The following is a 26,047-nucleotide window of genomic DNA, read 5'->3' as shown; positions in this document are numbered from 1 at the left end:
CTCCTCTTTCAATTGATGGCATCATACCATAGACCTAGTTACCCCAAGCAGGAAAACTAGGAATCACCAGTTTAACTCAAAATTGCCAGGAACTGTTGGGCATAGGTTATGAGTAAGGCAAATGAGTTCTCTCATTTTTAGACAATATTACTATACAAATAAATGTTATTTTCAGATCGCAACAAATGTGAAAAAAGCATTAAAAGAGGTAATGTGTAGAGCAGAGGTTCCCAAAGTGTGGGCCCCTTAAAAGCAGCATCAGCCCAATCTGGGAACTTGGAAGAATGCAGATTCTTAGGCCCCATCCCAGACTTACTGAATTAGAAACACTGAGGATGGGGCCCAGCAGTCTGTGGTTTAACAAGCCCTCCGGGTGACAGTGATTCCCACTGAAGTCTGAGGACCCCACCTGTGTGACAGGTGATGTACTACCTTAGAAGCAGTGGTCAGAGAAGTTCTCTGAGGAAATGCCAGGTGAGCTGAGTCCAAAATAATGAGAAGGACCCAATTAGGGGAAAGGCTTTACAGACAGAGGAGGGGAAGAGGTTGGTGATAGTCCGTGAAGAGAAAGAAGGCTGACCTGGAGAGAGATGAGTGAGTGGGGAGAACAATGTAAGATGACGTCATAAAGGTAGGCAAGGCCTGATTATTTCAACCACAGTAAGGGGTTGTTATGTATGTTATTTTAAGCAAAGTAGGAAGCCATGGCAGGCCTCAAACAGGAGAATGGCTCGATTTTATTATATTAAGGTATGCAGAATAAATTGTGGGAAAGCAAGAGCAAGTCTTCCCCAGTTTTGAGACCATTGCAAGATACAGGTAAGTGACTAAGGGTACTGGCAATGGAAATGTAAAGAAATAGATGGATTTACTGTATACCAAATACTTTGGAATTGGAATTAATGGGACTTGCCAATGGATTGTGTACATAAGAGAAGGAAAGAAAGAAGTCAGTGATGACTCTTGCTTTTTGTGAATGGTGGTACCATTAACTGAGGTGGTGGAGACTGGGGAGAAACAAAGTGAAGTATGTTGAAAGGGGATTAAGAGCTCTGATTTGGGCATATTAAGTTTGATATGCCTTCCAGACATCCAAATGGAGATATAAAATTTAAAGCAATGGATCTGGATGAAATCATCTAGGGAAATCATTATTTTTCCTCAAATCAGACATTCTTTGTAGATAAGAGAATAGGGCTTAGGACAAATGCTGGAGACACTCCAATATTTAGATTTTTAATGGAGGAGGCCCCAGCAAAGGGGAATAAGGGGGAACTTTCAGAGGGGTACGATGAAAATCACAATAGTCTCATGCAAAGAAATTCAAGAAAGGGATGTTTTTCAAGGAGAAAGGAGTAGTAACATCTATTGAGCAAAGTTAAGTAAGATGCAAACAGAAAAGTGGCCATTGGATTTCACATCATGGAAGTCATTGGTGGCTTTGAGAAGAGGAATGGATGTGAAGCCAGGCTGGAGAGGGTTGAATAATGAATGTGATTTAGTAGAGAGAGAAGATGTGAAGCAAAAAACAAACCAGACCAAAACCAAACCAAACCAAACAAATACTCCTTTTAGGTTTTATTGAAGGGGAATAGAGGAATGGGAGAGAGTCTGGACTTCTCCTTTTCTTCCCCATTTTGCTTCCCAAATGGAACTCAGTGCTTCAATACCTATTAGAGAAAGTAGGTAATACGCAGATAATCTCCACATACTACCGTAAGTTGTTTGACACCAGTGCACAAGAAAAAGAAAAAGAAATTTATCCAGAAACATTACTCCTAGTTCAATATTCAGGGAAGATTTTTTTGAGAAATAAGCAATTAATAGTGATACAGTTAGCATTTTTTTAATACTTATTTTGTGTTTTGCTCTGTGCTGACTGATTTTTATACATTATAACAAATCCATGAGGTGGGTATTATTAACTCCAGCTTTACGTATGATGAAACTGATATTTCCCAAGCTAGGCTTAAAGGAAAGATGGGAATTATACAGTGGAGAAAAGTTGTTCTAGATAAGAGAAAGAAACAGACTGGTGTGTCTTATAGGAAGGAAGAGGGCATTAACGACTATTGCGTGTGTCTAAACAGTGGTGCACAAAATGTGGCCCTTGGACCAAAAGCTTTAGCATCACCTGGGAACTTAGAGATGTAAATTCTCAGGCCTTACTCTAAACCTACCAAGTCAGAAGTTCTAGGGATAGAGCCCAGCAATCTGTGGTTTAACAAGTCTTCCAGGTGGTTCTGGTGCCGTAAAATTTGAGAACACTGTACTTGAGAGTTAAGTGCTAGGTAGGAAGTGAAGAAAGATGAGACCAGATTGGTAGACAAGGACCGGCTATTCTTGCCCTGTACAGAAGATTGAGCTTTTTCTTTATGTGATGGCAGTCACTGAAAGATTTTAAGTAGAGAAGTCAAATTTAAGTAGATTATATAAAGGATAAATTTGGAGGAAGTGGGGACTGGACAGGGAGACAATGAAGGGGCCCAGGAAGGAATTCTTGTAAGCCAAGAATCTAGAATAGATGCTCCATAAAAAAAACTACAGATGTTTGAGTCACTAACCTCTGCTTCCTCTTTACATGGGCTTAAAAAGCATGTGGTGTTTTCCTTAGAAGACTCAGAGGGTTTCCAAACCCAAGTATAATAAAGCAATGGGAACCAAGCAAAACTGGTGTTCAGATCAGAGGCATGTCACTGAAGCCGATTTGCTTCGAAATTATATAATTTTGTAGAATAAATTGATAGTGATTTTCCAATCATTTTTTATTATTCCAAGGAAAATAAGCTACTCATTCAAAAACTTTTCTTTTAAGTACAGTTTATGTGTATGTGTAACTTATAAGATCATCATTTTAGTATGGTAAAAATGCTAGGGTAAGTTAACTGTACTGTACTTTTATGGTATATATGACTATAGTATTATTTTGTCTTCTTCCTATTATTTTGAAATGTTTTAAAATAAAAATGTTTTATCATTTATCTGAAAATTGGGAAGCTCTACCGTACCCTAATGTGCATTTAAGCGTAACTACATTCATATCATAAAGTTTAACATGGGAGTAGTATAGTTTTTATTTTCCATGAAGCAAAAGAATAATTGAAATATATACAGTGTGAATACAATATTATGAAATGCTATAATACTTTCATTATTATTAACATGTTAATAATTATTATTATTAACATGTAACATGTTGAAGAAATTTATTGATGAAAATGAAAACTGCTTTAGCATCTTTATTTGGGAATTTTATGTAATTTAGTATCCTTGTTTTGGAATTTTATGTAATTTCCCTCAGTTCTAAGACATCCCTTTAATACATTTAATGTCATATGCTGTTTTCCTTCTTTCATAAAATTGTCTTCCTTTTTTCATAAGCATCTTACATTTTATGGCATTTTACAGTTGATGAAATGTGGTACTTGAAAATTATTCAATAGAATGTAGCCAACTCTTGCCCTTAACCCCAAATCCAACCTACAAGGTTTTCTAGAAAAAGTGGTTTCTCCATGTGAATACTCTTGACTCTGAAGCCTATTTATAAAATGAATGTCAAATTTATTTCAAAAACTCTCTTTAAGAATGAAAGTGACTTTTTATTTCTGACTTGTAGGAAACTTTATGGTGTACATGAGTTACCCTTTGATTCTTTTTTACGTGATTAAAAATTCGCCAAGTTCTATGGCTCCAAAGAGCCTACCTGTAATAAACAGCTTTCGCCTTCAAAACCACAAAACAGGTCTGAATTGCTGGAGCATTAGAGCTAATTGACTGCCTACTTCAAAGGAAGAACAAGAAAAGTGTGGGCAGTCACAGAAGCAGAGGGAGTGCCAGCAAATCCACCTCTGGAGGTTATGAGCTGTGGCTTGGAGGAGCCGTGCAAAGTTATGGCTTCAGAACTGCTGTTTGCGATTAAGTTGATGGGGAGAGTCTATCCCACAATCTCTCCCTGCTGCTGACACAGAGTCTTTGTTCACATTCAGATTTCTCAAACTGTTGCCAGGGTCAGGCTGAGGTCAGACACCACAGTGATGTATAGAAGAACTTGTCTGGGAATTTCTCTCACACTTAAGACACATACCAGAAACATGAAGAAGAGGATCCTGCAGAAACTGTCTGATGAGACGCAGATGATACTGTAGTTTTTCTTTTCGTACCTTCATAATCTTCGTTTTCTTCTCCTGACGCATAATGTTTTATGAACATGAGTTGGCGATAGCCCTTACAATTTTCTGTCCCCTCCAGATAAGGACATTCAGTAGCACTCTGATGCTTCATTTTCCAGCCCTGGGGGAGAGGTCCAGTAAATCTGCTCCAAGAACTCTCGCATCCCTTCTGCCACGGGCCGTCCGTAGGTCGCGGGCCTGACTCTGGATGTCACGTCACGTGTGTGGACTTGGCGGGGACACAGCCTAATCTAGTCATGATCTCAGCCTCCCAGACTCCCAAACTGAGCCAGGCCGCTGTCCCCACCCAGCCTGGGCCCCTGCTGGGAGGAGGGAGCCTGGGTTTGATCAGTGATTATCACCGACAGGTGAAAGCAGGCTACAGCCAGGAGGAGGGTTGATTCTTTCTTCTTCAAGTACAATTTCCACATGTATTGAAAGGGAAGCTGCCCCCAAACCCTCCGATGACCCACCCCTCCCCAAGGACCTCCCCTCTGCTTTTGTGCAGTGGCAAAGTGCAAATATGGAATCAAGAGATTTGTATGGTGCCTTTGAGGACTTAACAGTCGAAACAAACTCTGGTTTCAAATGTATTAAGCGTCCTTGTTTTTCCCCTTAGTTTTTTTTTGGAGTTTCCCTCATTGAGCCCAGAACTGGCCCCCCTCTGTTGTTTTCTGCTCTCATAGTTGTAGAGCATGGCTGGCAAGTGAGGCACTAAATAGCAATTTTTTCTTTTTTTTTTTTTGGTGCTCAGCTGCTACATATGACAGTGGATATTTCATTCTGCTGTCAGAACGTTATTAAAAAAACATGGGGTGTGGAGAGGGCCATGATTTCCCCTTTCAATCACTATAGCATTTGCAATGAAAATTTTATGCAGTGTGTAATTTTCAGTTAATGCTTGACACTTAAAATGTCCGGAGCTGCGTTTTGTACGGTTCTTGAAGGGTTAATTGTATCATGTTCTCTGCATAAAAGCTCTGCTTATCAAAAGCAAATAGAAGAGTGTATGCAAATGGGTGTCGATGACCTTTTGCCTTTCCAGGGTTAATTTATATGGTCATTAAAGATTTTATGAAATTGAGTAGCCTGGTGCTTCTAATCCCATTTTACCTTCTTCTCCTAATTTATGTAATTCCTACCTGAACAGGGAAATATGATTTTTATTTTTTGTGCTGCAATGAGAACAGCATGCCATGCTGTGGGGAGCTGTGAGTCTGGTTATCTGGCATTACTCAGATTGCTAAAAATTCATTAAAATGCGACATCAGCACAGTGAGAGACAAATGATCGCAGGATGAAAGAGAACAGTGGGCCTTTCACGGATTAGTGCTACACAGACCCAGCATAGAGGCTAACTGCATAAACAGATTAATCCACCAGCAGCGGCATAGCTAAGATTTACAGAATAATTAAATAGGGTTGAGTTACTATGAGGATTTCCATGTAATCTAGCTGGTGTGAAACCCGTGAATGAGGTGTGGGGTGATGTGGCTGTCATAGAAGTATACCTTCTTCTGTCCTACGCCCTGTATAGCTCCCCCTATAGAAAAAATAAAATAAAATCCCAGTGTAACTGAAGTTTTGAGATCTTACTCTGACAAATTCCAAAGAATTCCTCTGGGGTCTAAGGGCTGAAAAGCAGGAGTAACACCTGTCTTACATTTAACCCATCATTATCACATTATTGAACTCAGAAATTTTTCTGAGAATTTGGTTCATTCTGCCATTTATCCAAGTCCATGCAGCAGTGGGTTCATGTAGCTTAGGAGGTTCTACTATTGAAATTACAAAATTGCCTTACATCCATTTTTCAATCTTTTCTATCTTAAACTGTACTTCTTTGAAAAGATTTCTTTTTAATTTAATATAGGCACATTTTCTCAGTGGATATAAAAGAAGTTGCTTGAGATTAAAAAATAACAAAACAAAACCTGCATTGGTATAGCCAGCAGGTTCTAATAGTGACTTTTAATAAATTCATGCTCTTTTTTGAGAATGAATGTCTGCAAATGATTCATAAATAACAAAGTTCTTAAATGGTCACATAGTTTATTTTCATGTGTGTTTTTCTAGGGTTTTCCATCCAACTGACTGGTCTGTCTTTCTTAACAGAAGAACAAAGTGAGGAGACGGAAGGAGCTATTAAACCTACAGCCGGGGTTGAGGATGATGAGAAAGACACAAGTGAAAGAGACAATAATGAAAGCAAAAACTCTAATAAAGACTCTGGTAAGATGCTAGAATCTTTCACCTTTCCTTCCCCCACCTCCATTCCCTGCAATCTGCTCTTCCTTCACTGCTCCCCCCCAAAGCTTATTAAAAGCTTTTATTCATTTTAAACTGTCTGAACATTCCCACTACTATTCATTGCATGTGCATTTTGCATGTGATTTCTATCAGTAGCCTCCCATTGACCTATTTTTAATCATAACCATCTGACAGAATAGATGTGGATAAGTTGAAGAATATTGCAGGACGACCAGCGAGATTATTTTTTAATCAAATCAGTTTGTGTGCTTGTAATTTTTTAAGCGCCTTTCATTAATCTTAGCTATACTTGTGATTCCTCTGATGGCATATTAATTTTTCATAAGCACAGGATTAGATATCACTTGAACTTTTTCATTCAATCACATGTGCTCCCCCCCTCCCCAAACCACATAACCTTAAAAATAAATGTTATTTTTCCTTGCTTTTTTACAACTTACACTCAGGAATTTGCCCTTTTTAAGGGCATCTATTTGAGGCATTTCAAACAAAATCCAGTGAAAAAGTTTACAGATGATTCAGCCTAAGAAGAGGAAATATCATTGAGAAGGGATTAGGTGCTGGGTAATTTTGATCTTCTAGAATAGACAAATCCCAGTAATGAAAGCTACTGTCTTTGAAAACAAACCTTCGTGTCATGACATTTACTTGTGCACAAACAAACCCTAGGCCAGCATCTGGTGTGGATACCTAAGGCTTTTTCTGTGTTTGATTTGGCAAATATATGACTTCATCCATGCTTTGTATGTATGAGATGGAAATCTATGGTCCCAATGAATATTACATTGGCTACTTTTGCTGCACGCTATACCTAGTTTTATTATGTTGGACTCATTGAAGCAGAAGAAGTGCTGAAACGGGTTCAAGCCTATTAGTTTCAGGTAGTCATCTATCTTTTCCTTGAATTCCAATGACAGCCACATCTAAAGAAGCTTGTTTTCACTGTGAAGACATTGGGTTGGGCAGAAAATATCATTTTCACTTGCAAGTTTATTTAAACCTGAATTATCCCATATTTGTGATTCAGTCTTTGCATATCTAAGTTTTCCATTCCCTTCAAAAATTATTTGAAGGGCCTCTCTGATACCCACCCCACACCCTTCAATGCTGAATTTGTTTCTGGAGTCCAGTGAGAAGATTGCCATTTAAATTTGCGTCTAGGATATAGTGGCTAACATATGATTCTAATTTGATTTAAATAAAGAAGATCTAAGGTTGGTTTTGAGCCTAAAGCAATGTAAAAAAAAAAAAAAAAGATGCCCTAGCTGTATATTAATACAGTTCCTGAGGTCACTGACAAGGAATTTGAAGTACCTTGTGATCAGTTAAGGTCAAGGGTAGTGCCATCTAAGCTTCATTTGAAAAGAATTGGCAATAGCAAGGAAGTCAGTTTAGGTCTAGGATGGACCTCATCAAGGCTAGCTGATGGACTGCTTCAGGGAGGGCAGGATTCTGCTGCCTTCAGTGGTGATTTTCTCACAGTGGTGCCAAAAGAGATTGCAGACCATACACCCACCCAACTCCATTCTTCAGAAGAATGTGTAAAACACACAGGACATTGGTGTTCGTTGAGCGTTCACGTAATACATAGGAATGTGACATTGTGCTTGGCTTTAAGTAACTAATACCTTGTAAAGGATGAGTTGTGGGAATCTCTTGAAAATGGCTCCAGTCTCACCAATGAGGCAAGAGTCTTACTTGGAACATACCACAGATGCAAGGGCTCTATCTCCACCAGCCCGGTTTACTGCTCTACATAAATAATGGGCTCAATCACTCCTTAACGGCCTGATGAGTTATTGTCTTTTCTTGGGCATCTAATTGTACCATCTAGACAGGACTCGGCATATGAGAGGATACAGACCATTGGATAATGATAGTTTTCTAAAACACATTTTTATCCCTGCAGAAACGCCTCCCCAACTACAGCTGTAGGGATAAAAATGGGCTTTCATACCAACTCAGAGCAATTACTGAGATGCTAATATTTAGCCTTGAAACCTCTCAGACACCAAGACAGCTATTATTGACAACTAACATGAACTTTTAACAAAGTTTTCTGCTTTCTACATTGAATCTGATTAGGTGAAAAAATTATTATGTGGATTTTTTTCCTTGTAAGTATTTCTAATGACTGAATGAGCACTTATGTATATACTGGTTTTCTTCCTGATGTCAGTGATAAATGTCAAAAGTACTGGCAAATTTATAAGTTAATCACTATCTTAATGTGTTAGATGGGAAAACAGTGTGACCCCACTTTAACACAGAATTTTTTAGACAGGAAGGAATTAACACATGTTAGGAATATGATGTTTGTATAAGCTGTTGTACCGTGTTGCTGACATTAATCTCTAGGACTAGAGCTTTCAAAATGAGACTTGGCAATATGCAAGTTATATTTGTTGAATATTCATTCATAATAGAAAAGCCTCCTAATGCCTCATTTATATTGTCATTTAAATCTAGTGCCACTTTAGATTAATTATAATCCAAATTATAGCTCTGTGCACTACAAGAATTAATATAGAGTTTATCCAGATTAATATATTTGCATTGAAAATGTAATATGTCTCTGCCACGGCTAAGGGGACCACTTTTTAATAAGGGAGTAAACATGAGGAAAGATGGAAATTAACCTTCATTATTGTAATTAAAATTATCCTTTCATTCTAGTCTCATTAGAAAAAATACTGTACCGGTAATTATAATTTAGGCTTATTTGGAGTTGAATACCATCTTCTGTTATATCCAAGTTTTATAGTATTCAAACTTTACCAAATACATTGATTCATAAATAATAACTCAGCATTTTGTTATTTTTTTCAAGATTTGCTTTGAGTACACATGTGTTATTGGATTTTCCTCACTTGTTATGAATATAAACCATTTTACAACCTTCTGTATTTTAGGGACTGAAAATTTATTAAGTAGGCAGCATCTGAATTGAAATGAATTATGTCATTTTTATATTAGTAATCTCATGCAAGTTAAATAATCCCATAACTGACAGATAATCATTGGCTCATTTATTTTGCAGTCCTTATTTGTAATTAAGCTTCATGTTTTAGTTAAAAATGCATTAAAATTACATTTTTTTTGAGGATAGTGTGATGGCCTTAATAACACAAAATGAATTATGATCTCATTTCAAAATTGTGTCTAAGGTAACAAACAGTGTTTATTTCAAGTAAAGTTGTAAACATAAACTATGAATAATCAGAAAACTTAAAACCTTCCTAAAATTAATTGGCCTTTACTTAATATAAGATATTTCTAAGATAAAACAATTCAGAGAAAGACCCCAGAGTTGATTTCCTATAATTTACCAGGGAGGCCATAATACCTGAGATGGTACCCCTTTGAGTAGAAGAGGCATGCATGCATAAAATATAATGTCCCTCATTTTTGCAAGTAACCCTGGTGACCTGTTTTATCTTCAAGAGTCTGTTTTTGTCATATGTTATTGCATCTTAGCATTCTCTGCTGTTGCTGCTGCTTCTTATCAGTGACACACATTTCTGGGGTGCCTAGCTAGAGTTAGGGGGTCTAGACTTTATTTATAACTTCTTCTCAATTTAAAATAAGATGGTCTTTAGGAAGTTCCTAGCTTACATTAAGATCATGGTTTCATTAACTAAGTTAATTAACAAAAAAATCTCGAAGCTGACCCATATATTGGATGGAATACTATATCCAACACTTATTTCGATGGCTATGAAATAGTGACCCTAAAATTTAACTCTTGATGCAGCATGAATGTCCCTAAATTCAAAAGCAATTATATTCTTGATGATATTAATGTACATAAAAATAATATGGATTAATTATATCAAATATGTACACCAGTGTAAAGTCTTAGTAAAATGTTTCAAACCTTGAAATCAATGTTCTTTTGACCTTTATAGTACTACTATTAGAAGATATATGCTTATAAAAATAAGGCCATACTTATACATTGAATAGATTCAGAAGTTTCTGGAAGGTTTATTCTGTTTTTGATGTTCCTAAGGCCTGCAAGCAACAAGAGTTGTGGAAATTCTCATTTACCTTGTGTGTGACAGTCTTTGATACCATAGGGAACTGGACCAATTTATTATCTGGTCATGTCTGATTCTCTCATGTACACAAAAGAATGATAGGGGAATATGACATAGTATTATTTTCTTAAGGAAGCATATTCTTACTCACTATTGGGAAACTTTCGAAGAAAAATCTTCCAGTCTCACAGGAAAAAAGCAGCTGATAGACATTTGCTGACTTAAATGACAAGCATTTTCTACAACTTGATCTGACACCTGAATCAGTAAATTTTATTTGCAAACTTTATATATCATATTGTTTTCTTAAGTGTTTATTTTTAACACTTTAAAAATGATAGCACAAAATATATTCTGCTTTGAGAATTTTGCTTTAGATGAAAGACATCTTTTTGATACCAGAATTAATTACGAAATAAACATTCTTGTTTTTGACATATCTTTGGATATCAAATACTTGGATATTGTTTAATAAATGTAATAAAATTATTTAGTCTATCTCAGGTTTAAGTTCATCCAAATTCGATAAATTGTTTTTTCAAATGTCTAGAAAGAATCTAAATTTCTCTAAGGTATCTGTATATATAGGACAAATGTACCAATTCAAATAAAATCTAGTGTTTGTAAATCTAGAAATCAGTAGCAGTGCAATTGGTTTGGAAATGTAACACTAATTCTGTACCTACCGCAAACCCCAAGGGAATAAATTATTGTCATTATGTCATTTAAATTCTAGTTTAATTTTGCTCTCCTCAGAGTCAGATTTACTTTTAAATTTTTTTCAGAGTTTGGGATTCCTAAAATTATTTATATGGTACAAAACATGCATCTCCATCCAGGAGAGGAAAATAATGTATTTTTTGGTTCATTTTTACTTTGTTTCCATAACATCCTTGACCTTATTTTTAAATTAAAACTGGGTTATTTTGCAATAAGGTATAATTTGTTCATTTATATGAACCGTATGTGGATTGAAAAAAAATCAAGATAAATCTTCATGCACAGCATACAATCAGATTACGCCTAGACTCTATATTTACGCGGGGTCTGATAGCAATCAATGGTTTAGCTTCATTGCATTTCAAGATGTATTTGCACCCAGTTGTCCAGTGATAGTGTCCTCACCCTGGAAATAATTTAGTTGCAAATTGACTGGAAGATGGTGAAAATTGAAAGTTAAAATTAGAAATACTCATAATAAACAGCAGAAAAAAGGTCAGATGATGCCGCGCTATGATGAGATTGGAATGGCTGGTAAATGAGGTTTTGTGTTTGTCGTGAGATGTATGTGACATGCCTACCCAATGTCACTGTAATATCCAGCCTCGCAGAGGAGATTATCGGGAAAATTGATGCTGGAAAGAATTTTCTGTTAGATTGGGAAATTAGAATCACACTCTCTCCTTTGATGTGTGTGAGGCTTCTATACATTATGTTGCTCATCTAGGCAAAATTTTAAACTATCTTTTATCACCGAATATTCAGATTAACCTCATAAAACAATTGTCTTCTTGATCTGGACTACAGTGTTATGTGCACAGCCAACTGCTGAAACATCTAAAGCAAAGAATAAATCACAAAAAACAGCAGTGGATATGTACTGTATAATTTTAAAATCCTACATTCACCACGTAAAAACACTGTTTTCATTTGTGAATTATAACTAGTCAGCTCTTCTCAGAATTTTGAAATGTTTTCAGTGTCCCGGAGTTTTAGAGAAGAGATAGGTAATTAAACATTAGCAAAAATAATTATTTTCTAAGTTAGCATTTGCGAATGGGAGTAGATTTGCTTTAATGTGATAAAGCCGTACTGAGACACCAGAGAGCACGTGTTATTGATGAATCTTTCAAGGTCACCTACGGTTATCAAAATATAAGACAGGAGCACATTTTAAAATATATAAAGTCCACTTGGTTAGGGGACAAAAAGAAGTGTGATTTTTGTCTTTTGGGATTAGCATCATATAAAAGTGCTTTTCTGGTTCTTTGGTAATTCAGTGGATTTAGAGCCAGAGATATTTGGAAAACATAATTTTTCTGATATCGACATTGTTAGTCTTTTAAAATTGAGGTGTCCTATTCTTTTTTGGGAATCAGGAATAATCACACCAGAAAAGGAGCTAAAAGTCAGCGTGGCAGGGGGAACCCAGCCACTCGTGCTGGCAAAAGAAGAGGATGTGGCAACAAAAAGATCAAAACCTACAGAGGACAATAAATTCTGTCACGAGCAGGTAAATGTGTTTTCTTTTTCCCTGTACTGTGTAAACATGTTTTTATTATTATTATTATTATTGCCCTTGATAATTTTAGAGCCTCCAAACCATTCCATGCTGTTGAAATGTACGTAGACACTGATTGGCAAGGTAATTAACTCATGGTGTGACTTCTAATGCTCTGAAGTCATCAAAATCCATTAACTAATAGTGACCATGTTTATTCAATATTTTCCAGTTCTATCAGTGTCCTTATTGTAACTACAATAGTAGGGACCAAAGTCGTATCCAGATGCACGTTCTGTCACAGCACTCAGTGCAGCCGGTCATCTGCTGTCCCCTCTGCCAGGACGTCCTCAGCAACAAAATGCACCTCCAGCTGCATCTGACGCATTTGCACAGTGTGTCTCCGGATTGTGTGGAGAAGCTGCTTATGACAGTAAGGATACCAAATGTTGATGCATATGTGACATAATCTCTGTAAAGGTATCAACACAAAATCTGTAATTATTGTTTGATAGAAATTTATTTCTTCTGTGTAAGAGCATCAAGCTCTTACTGATTGTGTGGTAGGAATCACAAGTAAAGGCCCATTTGTTGTCTCTTGTGCTTTGGAATAAACCCCAAATATGATACAAGGCATAGCTTATTCAATAACACAGATTTTGCTGACTTCTTCTCATGCCTGTAATGTTAATCAAATGATTCATGTGGGTACCTTGAGTTTCATATTTTCTTGGCTATCATTTCTTGGTTACAAAAACTTTCAAACCATATTTCTTAAATGTTTTCAATTTTTGTTGGAGTATAGTTGATTTACAATGTTGTGTTAGTTTCAGGTGTACAGCAAAGTGAATCAGTTATACATATACACTTATGGATATACATATCCACTCTTTTTTAGATTCTTTTCCCATATAGGCCATTACAGAGTATTGAGTAGAGTTCCCTGTGCTATACAGTAGATCCTTATTAGTTATAAACCATATTTTTTAATAAAAAAAAAGAAGAACACTGCATCACAATAGCATTGATCCAAAATTTGAAGGAAGAGCATTGGCCTGTAAGAGTCACAGAATGTCCCTGCTTTGGTTGGAAAGATGTAACTGGGATATGCTACTAACCAAGGGCAGATGTGACGGAGTCTGTGATTTCTGGGGTACCTTTGCCATGAACCCCTTTGGTTTTCACAGGTGCCTGTCCCTGATGTGATGATGCCCAACAGCTTGCTACTGCCAGCAGCCACCTCTGAGAAGTCAGAGCGGGACACACCTGCAGCCATCACAGCCGAGGGGGCCGGGAAATATTCAGGTATGCCAGCCTCGGACCAAGATCTGCACAAGACACACTCAGGGCCTTGCATCTGTGATGCTGGTCCAGCATTATTACTATCAAAGAATTTTTTTTTTCTTTAAATCACAGGGGGAAAAAAGTATGGCACTTCCAAAAGCCCTAGTTTCTAAGGCATATTTAATATCTAGTTATCTGTAAACTGCCCTTGGGGGACCTAAGTATCAATGACCAGGAATATTTTGTGTGTTCTAATTACTGAACATGCCATTTATGGCCCTTGCTATCACGCTGCTGGTAGCATACTATAATTACCTTTGTTCTTCGTTATGCTGAAATTCCTTGAGGTCAGGGGTGATTTCTGATTCACCTTTATAGCCCCTGGGCCCAGTACAGTGCTTGCCATATAGTAGTTGCTCAAATAAATATTTCTTCAGCAACTCAATTAAGCAGAAACCTTTAGAAGCTCCTACTTAACAATATTCATTGGCGTTTGAACTGTAGACTTCCTTCCTATAAGCGATGTTTATGCTTTATTGACACAGGTGAAAGTCCGATGGATGACAAAAGCATGGCAGGTCTTGACGATTCAAAGGCTGGTGTGGAAATAAAGAGTGAGGGGCAGAAACCAACTAAAGAACCCACAGAAGTGCCGGAATGGAATAAAAACAGCAGTAAGGATATGAAAATCTCCGACACACTGCAGGATCAATTAAGCGAACAGCAGAAACGGCAACCACTCTCTGTTTCGGACCGCCATGTTTACAAGTATCGCTGTAACCATTGTAGCTTGGCTTTTAAGACTATGCAGAAGCTTCAGATACATTCCCAGTATCATGCGATTCGGGCCGCTACGATGTGTAACCTGTGCCAGCGTAGTTTCCGTACATTCCAGGCTTTAAAAAAACACTTGGAAGCAGGCCACCCCGAACTGAGTGAAGCTGAACTTCAACAGCTGTATGCCTCCTTGCCCGTGAATGGTGAACTGTGGGCAGAGAGTGAAACTATGGCCCAGGACGACCAGGCCCTAGAGCAGGAAATGGAGAGGGAGTACGAGGCAGACCATGAGGGGAAGGCAAGTCCAGCAGGAAGTGACAGTAGCTCTATTCCGGATGACATGGGCTCTGAACCAAAGCGGACCTTACCTTTTAGAAAAGGGCCAAATTTCACGATGGAAAAATTCCTCGATCCATCTCGCCCATATAAATGTACAGTGTGTAAAGAGTCGTTCACCCAAAAGAACATTCTCTTGGTCCATTATAATTCAGTGTCTCACCTGCATAAGTTGAAAAAGGTTTTGCAAGAAGCTTCCAGCCCTGTTCCTCAAGAAACCAACAGCAGCACAGATAACAAACCCTACAAGTGCAGCATCTGCAACGTTGCATACAGCCAAAGTTCGACCTTGGAAATCCACATGAGATCCGTGCTCCACCAGACAAAGGCAAGGGCTGCAAAGCTGGAGCCCAGCAGTCACGTGGCCGGTATGCACGGCGTCGGAGCCAACGTTAATAGTCCCAGCCAAGGGATGCTAGATTCCATGAGTTTAGCAGCAGTAAGCAGCAAAGATGCCCACTTAGATGCCAAAGAATTAAATAAAAAGCAAACTCCGGAATTAATCTCTGCTCAACCTACGCATCACCCGCCGCAGTCACCAGCACAGCTTCAGCTGCAGCTGCAGCACGAGTTGCAACAGCAAGCTGCGTTCTTTCAGCCTCAGTTTCTCAACCCCGCCTTTCTGCCTCATTTTCCTATGACTCCGGAAGCGCTGCTGCAGTTTCAGCAGCCTCAGTTTCTCTTTCCATTCTACATCCCCGGGACGGAGTTCAGCTTGGGGCCAGATTTGGGCTTGCCGGGCTCTGCTGCCTTCGGGATGCATGGCATGACCGGAATGGCCGGGTCCTTGCTTGAAGACTTGAAGCAGCAGATTCAAACCCAACATCACGTTGGCCAAACTCAACTCCAGATACTTCAGCAACAAGCACAGCAGTACCAAGCCATACAGCCCCAGCTTCAGTCTCAAAAGCCGCCGCCGCCACCACCACCACCGCAGCAGCAGCAGGCCGGCAAATTATTGAAACAAGAGCAAACCGCCGCGGCCAGTGCCGACTGCCCCATCATGAAGGACATGCCCTCTTACAAGGAGGCGGAAGAGGTTGCTGAAAAGCAAGACAAGCCAAAGCAAGAGCTCATTAGTGAAGGTGAAGGGCTCAAAGAAGGCAAAGATGGAAAGAAGCAAAAATCCTTGGAACCGTCCATCCCGCCGCCCCGAATTGCTTCAGGGGCCCGAGGAAATGCAGCCAAAGCGTTACTGGAAAACTTCGGTTTTGAGCTGGTCATTCAGTATAATGAGAACAGGCAGAAGGTACAGAAGAAGGGCAAGAGTGGGGAAGGGGAGAGTACCGAGAAGCTGGAATGTGGAACGTGTGGGAAGTTGTTCTCCAATGTCCTTATTCTAAAGAGCCACCAAGAACACGTACACGGCCAGTTTTTTCCATATGGAGTGCTAGAAAAATTTGCTCGTCAGTACAGGGAGGCCTACGATAAGCTTTATCCCATTTCGCCATCTTCCCCAGAAACACCCCCGCCCCCCCCCCCCCCTCCACCGCTGCCTCCAGCCGCTCCGCAGGCTCCTTCCCTGGGGCCTGTGAAACTGCCAGGCGGGGTCTCCGCTCCGCTCCAAGCCCCACCGCCCACTCCCCCCCCGCCCCCACCGCCCCCACCTCCCCCCCCGCCCCCACCTCCCCCTCCCCCATCTGCTCCCCCGCAGGTCCAGCTGCCCGTGTCCCTGGACCTTCCACTCTTTCCTTCCATCATGATGCAGCCCGTGCAGCATCCTGCGCTTCCTCCCCAGCTCGCCCTGCAGCTGCCCCAGATGGACACTCTCTCGGCCGATCTCACTCAGCTCTGCCAGCAGCAGCTTGGATTAGATCCCAACTTCCTAAGGCATTCTCAGTTCAAACGCCCACGGACAAGAATTACAGACGACCAGCTGAAAATCCTGAGGGCTTATTTTGACATCAATAATTCTCCGAGTGAAGAACAGATCCAAGAAATGGCGGAGAAGTCTGGCCTCTCTCAAAAGGTTATCAAGCACTGGTTTCGAAATACGCTTTTTAAGGAGCGGCAGAGGAATAAGGATTCGCCCTACAACTTCAGTAACCCTCCCATAACAGTTTTGGAAGATATCAGAATCGACCCCCAGCCCTCCTCTTTAGAACACTACAAATCTGATGCATCCTTCAGTAAAAGGTCGTCGAGAACCAGGTTTACGGACTACCAGCTTAGGGTTCTTCAAGACTTTTTTGACACAAACGCTTACCCAAAAGATGACGAAATAGAACAACTTTCTACCGTTCTCAATCTGCCTACCCGGGTTATTGTTGTATGGTTCCAGAATGCTCGTCAGAAGGCACGGAAGAGTTACGAGAATCAAGCAGAAGCTAAAGACAATGAAAAAAGAGAACTTACTAATGAGCGGTATATTCGAACGAGCAGCATGCAGTACCAGTGTAAAAAGTGCAATGTGGTTTTCCCCAGGATCTTTGACTTGATTACGCATCAGAAAAAGCAGTGTTACAAGGACGAAGATGATGATGCCCAAGATGAAAGCCAAACCGAAGACTCCATGGACGCCACGGATCAGGTGGTGTATAAGCATTGCACAGCGTCTGGCCAAACGGAGGCACCCAAAAACGCTCCTGCCCCGGCGGTAAGTTCTGGCTCTGGGACTAGCACCCCGCTGATCCCGTCACCCAAACCGGAACCGGAGAAGACGTCTCCAAAACCCGAATATCCCACAGAAAAGCCAAAGCAGAGTGACCCCTTGCCCCCTTCTCAAGGCGCCAAACCAGCGCTGCTCTCAGCATCCACTTCCTCAGACCCGCCGCCGGCCTCGGCCGCTCCGCCGCAGACACCAAAACAACCCCAGCTTATGGGAAGACCTCCCTCGGCCTCTCAAACCCCGGTCCCTTCCAGTCCGCTGCAGATTTCCATGACTTCTCTCCAGAACAGTCTACCTCCACAGTTACTACAGTACCAATGTGATCAGTGCACAGTTGCCTTCCCGACTCTGGAACTCTGGCAGGAACATCAGCACATGCACTTCCTGGCTGCTCAGAACCAATTCCTGCACTCCCCGTTCTTGGAACGGCCCATGGACATGCCCTACATGATATTCGACCCCAACAATCCACTGATGACTGGACAGCTGCTGAGTGGTTCTCTCACACAGATGCCCCCTCAGACCACTCCCTCCCACCCGGCAGCCCAGGCCACAGCTGCTGCTTCCCTTAAAAGGAAACTGGATGATAAAGAAGACAATAACTGCAGTGAAAAGGAAGGCGGCAATAGCGGTGAAGACCAACACCGTGATAAACGCTTGAGAACCACCATCACCCCTGAACAACTGGAAATTCTCTATGAAAAATACTTATTGGATTCCAATCCTACCCGGAAAATGCTTGATCATATTGCACGTGAAGTGGGGCTCAAGAAAAGAGTCGTGCAAGTCTGGTTCCAGAACACACGAGCGCGAGAAAGGAAGGGCCAGTTCCGGGCAGTGGGTCCAGCCCAGTCTCATAAACGGTGTCCCTTTTGCCGAGCCCTGTTTAAGGCGAAATCAGCCTTAGAAAGCCACATTCGCTCCCGGCACTGGAATGAAGGAAAGCAGGCAGGTTACAGCTTGCCACCAAGCCCTTTAATATCAACAGAAGATGGGGGAGAAAGCCCGCAGAAATACATTTATTTTGATTATCCATCTCTGCCATTAACTAAAATTGATCTCTCAAGTGAGAATGAATTGGCTTCTACAGTGTCAACACCTGTTAGCAAAACAGCAGAGCTGTCGCCGAAGAACCTTTTAAGCCCTTCTTCTTTTAAAGCAGAATGTTCTGAGGATGCAGAGAATTTAAACGCCCCTCCTGCTGAGGCTGGCTATGATCAAAATAAAACTGACTTTGATGAGACTTCGTCAATTAATACGGCGATCAGTGACGCCACCACCGGAGATGAGGGAAACGCGGAAATGGAAAGCACCACGGGAAGTTCTGGAGATGTGAAGCCAGCTCTATCTCCTAAAGAGACGAAAACTCTCGACACTTTGCCAAAAACAGCAACCACACCCACCACGGAGGTCTGCGATGAAAAATTTCTCTTTTCTCTCACGAGTCCCTCGATACCTTTCAACGATAAAGATGGTGACCATGACCAAAGTTTTTATATCACGGATGACCCCGATGACAATGCTGACCGCAGTGAAACGTCCAGCATAGCTGACCCGAGTTCACCAAATCCATTTGGATCCAGCAATCCTTTCAAATCCAAAAGTAACGATCGACCAGGTCACAAGCGTTTCAGAACCCAGATGAGCAATCTTCAACTCAAGGTTCTCAAGGCTTGCTTTAGTGACTACCGAACTCCAACCATGCAAGAATGTGAAATGCTAGGGAATGAGATTGGCCTGCCCAAACGCGTGGTCCAGGTGTGGTTCCAGAATGCAAGGGCAAAGGAAAAGAAATTTAAAATTAACATAGGGAAGCCTTTCATGATCAATCAAAGTGGCACGGAAGGCACCAAACCAGAGTGTACCCTCTGTGGGGTGAAGTACTCCGCCCGCTTGTCCATCAGAGATCATATTTTCTCCAAACAGCACATTTCAAAAGTGAGGGAGACCGTTGGGAGTCAGCTTGATCGGGAGAAAGATTACTTGGCTCCGACGACCGTTCGACAGCTGATGGCACAGCAGGAACTTGACCGTATAAAGAAAGCTTCGGATGTGCTGGGCTTAGCGGTACAGCAGCCAGGCATGATGGACAGCAGCTCCCTTCATGGCATCAGTCTGCCAGCAGCCTATCCAGGACTCCCCGGCCTCCCCCCAGTCCTCCTCCCTGGAATGAACGGTCCATCCTCCTTGCCTGGATTTCCACAAAATTCAAACAGTAAGTCATTTCAAGGAGAGTCTGTCTATTTAATTAAATAATATTAGGCAGCCAATGACATGCAACCAAGAACAGGGTATGTTGGATCTCTTTTAATTTCAGTAAGTTAAACCATTATGTTATTTGAAATATATATTTTAGTGGCTATAGTTAATAACTTATAGAAATAAGCCAACCTGCACGTATGCAGGAAAAGAAAGACAAGGTAGATCAGAGTCTCAGAAATATATTATTTATATCATTATATCTTTATATTTTAGAAACATTCCTTTAATATACTCATTTCAAAACTGATTTCAAACGGCATTTCAGCACAGGCACGTGGCACAAAATTTGGTATACATATTAAGAAAGTGAAGCATTAAGTAATATATCCATTGGTTTCCTAATTTATGTAATTTCCAAGAGACACTGATTTTTTTTTTCCTTTGATTTTGTACTTTTGGGGTTTCTTTTCCCCCTTAAATGCCAGGAAGTTCAAAAGCTAAGGGCCCTCTAGCCACAGGAATTCCCCTGCATTACACCTAGGAGGTAATAAAGCATATATATGTAAAGTTTAACTACTAAAAATATGACTTCTGTGATCATTTGTAATTTAGTATTGCTATATGATTTTGCTTTTCGTAGCATTCATTTTGTTACTTGTTATTTATGTAAATTTAGAACCTTAAAAATACACTTATATTACTCCATGCCTTTCCACCACCACCCCTAGCCTAGATTTATAATAAAGACAGACCAAAATGGTAAAACTGTTTGAGGCAATCCCCGATGAAGAATCCAATTCTGTGTTTATCAAGAGAAATGCAATTTGTACAGTTTAGGTTCTGTGAGTAAGTATAGGTATCCAATTATCTTAGGCTGAAAAAAATTGAAGATAGTGTGCTAGGCATCCATGTAGCTACACATATAACACAAGTTGTATATTATCCAAAATGGAAAAAAAAAATGATTCTAGTTTCTTCTTTAAAGTAAGTTTTATTTTCCAAATTAACAGTACAGTTTTTAAAAATTTTTTACAAGGAAATTATGACATTCCAAAGAGACATCTAGAATGAACTAATTACATTTATCTAGAAAGTTTCCAAAAACACAAAAGGAAAGCTTTTTTTCATTTTCCAAATTGGACGTTTACATAAATTTCAAACTTTTCAATTTCATCCTTCTCTTATGGCGATTTACATTTTAATGTGACTCTGGAAGACATTCCCATTTTAACTTTTATTTTGGGAGACATGAAAACAATGATATCAAATGACCCTTTGGCTACTGATAGCTCATCTGATTGGTTCCCTGTCCAGAATGACTTATTGGCATTAGAGAGAAGCAGAATGAATCTGCACATATAAACAGTTTTACCAAGAAAATTTCTGCGAGGTCTTTTCCTTTAACTATCACACCAGCTACCTTCCCCTGCCCGCCTATGAATGTATTAGTCTTCTAGTCTCACTTTATATATCATTGTAAGTATTAAGTGGCATCTAGAAAAATGTCTTATGTAGAAAGACTCCTGTGATCAGTTACATAAAATAGAGCTTTTCCACATAATGTCTAATGTGGAAAAATTCCATGAGCACTTATATATAAATTTTATAATTATGTAAAATAGAATAAAATTTGATATTTACAACTGGCTAAGAACACTTGAAGTATCTGTGCCTTTAATGTACAAGTCAGCTTTGATTGATGATCCTATGTAGTCACCCCACTAAGTGATGGTCAGAACATCTTGTTTTTCTCTCCACTGGATCGGAAGGCCTTTGCTTGGACAACAGGTCCTTCCCTGACTACCCTTCTGGTTTGTCACTCTAAAACTGGTACCCTGAGGGCCTGTACAAGAGAAAGCCAGGAGGGAGGAGAGAGAAGATATTTATGAAATATTTCCTAACCTTTCTCCTCATTCTACACACCATAAATATAATTTACATCTTCCCCCTGAAATATAGGCCCTTTTTATAACTCTCAGAATTGTGGGAAGATGTTAGAGGCAGGCCCTTCTCAGAGAGCACTATTTTTAAATGCATCAGGTACTGAGGGCACCACGTATCTGCTGCTTCCTTAAATCATGGACCAAAACAGACCGGAGAGTGTTATAAAGAGAAAAGGTCCAGGAACATACCTACTGGAATTTGCAATTTCTCTTGAATTAGTTCTTTGTTTGTGAAGGAGTTTAAACATTAGCACAGCAGAGTTATCAGCAGGATCCCATCTGAGAGCCTGAATTCCCACACTTCCAGCTCACATCTTTTTTAGGTTAATTGATCTGTGGTGGGTAAAGCTGAATATTTTAATCATCTCATGGAGTAGAGCTGTGGCTCTCCATCTTTCTATCAGCATCTTTCTACTGTATTATTTTTCATCAAACAAATATCTCCATTGCTCTATGGAAGAAATAGACAGACCAGCTAGGTGAAATAAAAGAAGAAAATTGCTTCATAAGTAAAATATTTCTGTATCTCTCCCATGCCCTGGGCTCTTGTAACAGTTTGTTATCTATATGAATAAACTTTGACCATATGATGTGTTCACCTTGGTCCCATTTTAATGGGATTTAGTTATGGAAAAGGCTTCATTTTAAAGACACCCCCATCCCTCTGAAGGTAGATTTCAAGGTTTTGTTCCTAAGAAAATCACTAAAAAGGGACTCCATTGAGTGAGATATGCTGTAAAGTAAGCAATAAGTGTGATTCCGAAGGCTACACCCCAAAATTGACTTAACTGCAGTGTACATGTTCAGTTTTAGCATTTATCAACCTCTAAATTTCCTGATTTAAATACCCATTTTATTCCTTTTTTTTGGTGGAATTCCTGTTCTGTTTTAGCAGCTTTAATTCTCATAAAACCTCCTTACCATACTTCCAAGAAATCTTCAAATTATTTAGTCTTTCAAGATCACAAAGAAAACCCTTTGGAGAGCAATATCCATCATGTGTGCCTGCTTTCTGAACAATGACTCAGCCCTGTGTTCAGTATCACTACTTACTATCATTCATGTTTGATAAGATAAATTATTTTATACTAAAAATTTTTTCCACAATTGTCTTTTTCTATCATGATCATATGCAAAAAGGGGAAAGTGACAATAGAAAAATCACATGCCTGTACACCTGGAGAAAGAAACCTTTAAATTTACACTTTATCCTTTAGGATGTTAGCTTCTTTTGGTTAGGAAAATAACTTGATTTTCTATTTTTAATGTATTTACTTTATTGTTTTAAGCAGTGTCTGATTTTTATATGTTCCATTAGTCTTTGGAAGTACTGCCTAACCCAATTCCTTTAATTGGAACTTTAGAACATGGCTTTTGCATTTTTCTCATACTTCAGTGTAATTTGCTAGCACTTTTGGGGTAAATCTAGATAAGAGTAGGTCTTTAATAATTTTAGCACAGTTGTCTTTGGCCCATGTACTTAATTAGTTTTGTTTTCCACCTCAATAGTAAATTTTTCCTCTGGGACACCTAGATCAAAGCAACTTGGGGAAAAGACACTACCTCTACGTTCATGGTGAGACAGGCATTTTCTTCTGAAAAGAATTACTTTGGGGAATAGGCAGCTGTTTCAGGAAAACAAAACCAAATAAAATGATGGTAAAAGCTTTCATCTCTCTGTGAAATTTCAGAGAATTGGAGCAGGAGTTAGGGAACAGGAAAGAATGTAACTTTGTAGTTACCACCACTTATTTTGCATCCTGATTACTGTTCGGTTTTTCTCTTCTATATGTGGTTTTCATATATCAGTTGACTACTGAACTTTTGACTGCAAACTTCTACAAGTTTATGTCTTTTATTAGTAGACCCAATGTACATTATTCATTATCCTTAATCTGTATCTTTTTTCCTAAAACTTTTACTTAACAGCTGATTATTTAAGTCAGCTTATTCCTCAAGATGTTGCATTCTTAAAAACCTCTGGTAGTCTTTAACTATAGTAGTTAGGATTCCTATGGCAGTCTTCTAAAAATTTTCATTACTTCATTATATGACCTCTAGATAGGAATTTGTAGACCTCATCTGATGGGAAAGCCTGAGTCAACAGCTACTGATCTACTTGCTTTCTAACTACCACTGCTATTTTTTTGTCTTAGTTCCTTAAAATTTCTCTTGCCTTAAATTCTCACGTCAGAGAGATAGGTGAGCCAGCAATTTCTTTAGATTTAGGGGGGAAAGCGCTTAGGTGGAAAGGGGTGCAATTATTGAGTACTAAGTCTAGATGTACTAGACCCAGAAATAAGGTAGGCTTTATGAGTCGGCAGAAGAAGCTGGCTACCAACATAATGTCATCCTGACAACGCAAGGAAGGACCTTCTGTCCTTAGTAAAACTTCTTCTGCCAGAATCACTCATGCCTGAAATTCTTTAATTAGGTATTAATTCTTCTGACTTAATACATTATCCTCTGTTAAGTGGAAAGTAGCATAGAATATCATGAAATCAGAATATCATAGCAGAAGAAACCTCAAGTTATCGAATCTAGTATATATTGATCATTTTCAAAAATAAGTGTATTTATATCTCTGTTTTTTTTCTTGCAAATAAAATTGTATAGAGAGGCAAGTGGAAAGCAGATCAAGATACCAGGCGTCATAGTGTAGGAATAAAGGCAAGGGAGTTGTTGGTTTGGGCCCCCAAAAGCAACTCTATTGCTTCACAGTTTTGGGCTGTGTCTAAGTCCCATGGAATCCGAGAAGTCTATCATTCTAATTTTTTATTTACTTTTTATTTTTTTGCGGTACGCGGGCCTCTCACTGCTGTGGCCTCTCCCGTTGCGGAGCACAGGCTCCGGACGCGCAGACTCAGCGGCCATGGCTCACGGGCCCAGCCGCTCCGCGGCACGTGGGATCCTCCCGGACCAGGGCTCGAACCCGCATCCCCTGCATCGGCAGGCAGACTCTCAACCACTGCGCCACCAGGGAAGCCCTATCATTCTAAATTGGATTAAAGATCCAGGAATTTACCAATTCATTCCTACCATACCCCTGCCAATCTTAAGCCATTTTCTTTTAAATTTATTTTGAATGTGTCATCCATTCTTCTGTAAAATGTAGATACTTGTTACCAGTTTCTCCTGGAAATACAATGTTATTATTTTCAAGGATTGTTTTTTTCATTTTTAATATTCCAACTGTTTAACATTTGAAACTGATTCAGTTAGACAGGAAGATGAATTTGAGTGGCAGCTATAAAATTTAGTTGCCCCACCTCCATATCTACCATCGAGTTGTATATTTCTGTCTATCAAGTCACTTCACAGCTCTAGGACTCAATTTTCTTAAAAACATGGAATTTTTAGCATCTGTCCCTACTTACTATTGAGGATATTGGGAGACTATTCTCGAACATGATGGATATTCCTTAGAGATTATTACTAATACAACTACAGAAATTATTTCAAAGCAGATCAGAGAAGACTTGGGTGTGGTAAGGTTAAAAAGAAGAGCAGCCACTAATAAGCTAGGCTAATTGACGGTAATATGATAATGATTGGGGTCAAGTTGAGAGTGATGTTGAGCACTTGAGAGTATCTTGAGTGCTAAGCCTAAGACAAGGTTTCTCAGCTGGATAAAGACAAATTAAGAAAGTTCTTTTTCTAGCTAAAGAAATGTGTTTTTGTGTCACTTGTTTTTCATTTGTTTCTTTTCACACCCAAATGTTGCATTTAGCATAGAAGTAAGACTTCAGCCAATATTTAAAAGATGGTTGTCTCCACAGCTATGCGCTAATAACTGAATCTTCATTTACCTTCTCCTAGTTAATTCTCCCATCAACCCATCAGGCCTCCATCATGATCCTTGCCCCGATTTTTTGGTAGCAAGCCTTCCCTCGTTCAGGAACGAACCACCACCCAATTAGGTTTCCAGTCTGTTCCTCTTTCAATCAACTCTATTTGCCTCTAAAAAACAGACTCAGGGAAAGCACAGACTTTTACAATTCCCTTTTCTATCCTGAGCTGTCTTTTAGTTTCTCCCCCAACTATACAATGCCTACAAATGGCTTTGTAATAGGTTCTTACCAGCCACTGCATTAGATTGAGTACTTGAAATCCGGCAAAGATCTCTTCCATTTCAATACGAGTCGTACTGTATCCGACTTGTGTCTGCCTACTGAGCATTTAGTTTCCTTCCTCTA

The 26,047-nt window shown here is 39.6% G+C and overlaps 1 protein-coding gene across 1 annotated transcript in view; it reads left to right on the top strand.

Moving 5' to 3' along the window:
* ZFHX4 (zinc finger homeobox 4) overlaps positions 1 to 26,047 on the top strand; it is a 181,247-nt gene that overhangs the window by 150,210 nt on the left and 4,990 nt on the right. The window contains exons 6-10 of the mRNA XM_029223159.1: positions 6,285 to 6,401; positions 12,580 to 12,713; positions 12,934 to 13,134; positions 13,889 to 14,006; positions 14,531 to 19,921. Of these exons, the coding sequence (XP_029078992.1) occupies positions 6,285 to 6,401; positions 12,580 to 12,713; positions 12,934 to 13,134; positions 13,889 to 14,006; positions 14,531 to 19,921 (5,961 nt within the window). The remainder of the gene's footprint in view (positions 1 to 6,284; positions 6,402 to 12,579; positions 12,714 to 12,933; positions 13,135 to 13,888; positions 14,007 to 14,530; positions 19,922 to 26,047) is intronic.

This window comes from Monodon monoceros, unplaced genomic scaffold (genome assembly GCF_005190385.1).
Source record: "Monodon monoceros isolate NGI ecotype Baffin Bay Population unplaced genomic scaffold, NGI_Narwhal_1 Super_Scaffold_14, whole genome shotgun sequence".
Classification (NCBI taxonomy): Eukaryota; Metazoa; Chordata; class Mammalia; order Artiodactyla; family Monodontidae; genus Monodon; species Monodon monoceros.
Note: the sequence above shows the minus strand (reverse complement) of the source record. Positions and strands in the feature narration are given on the sequence as shown.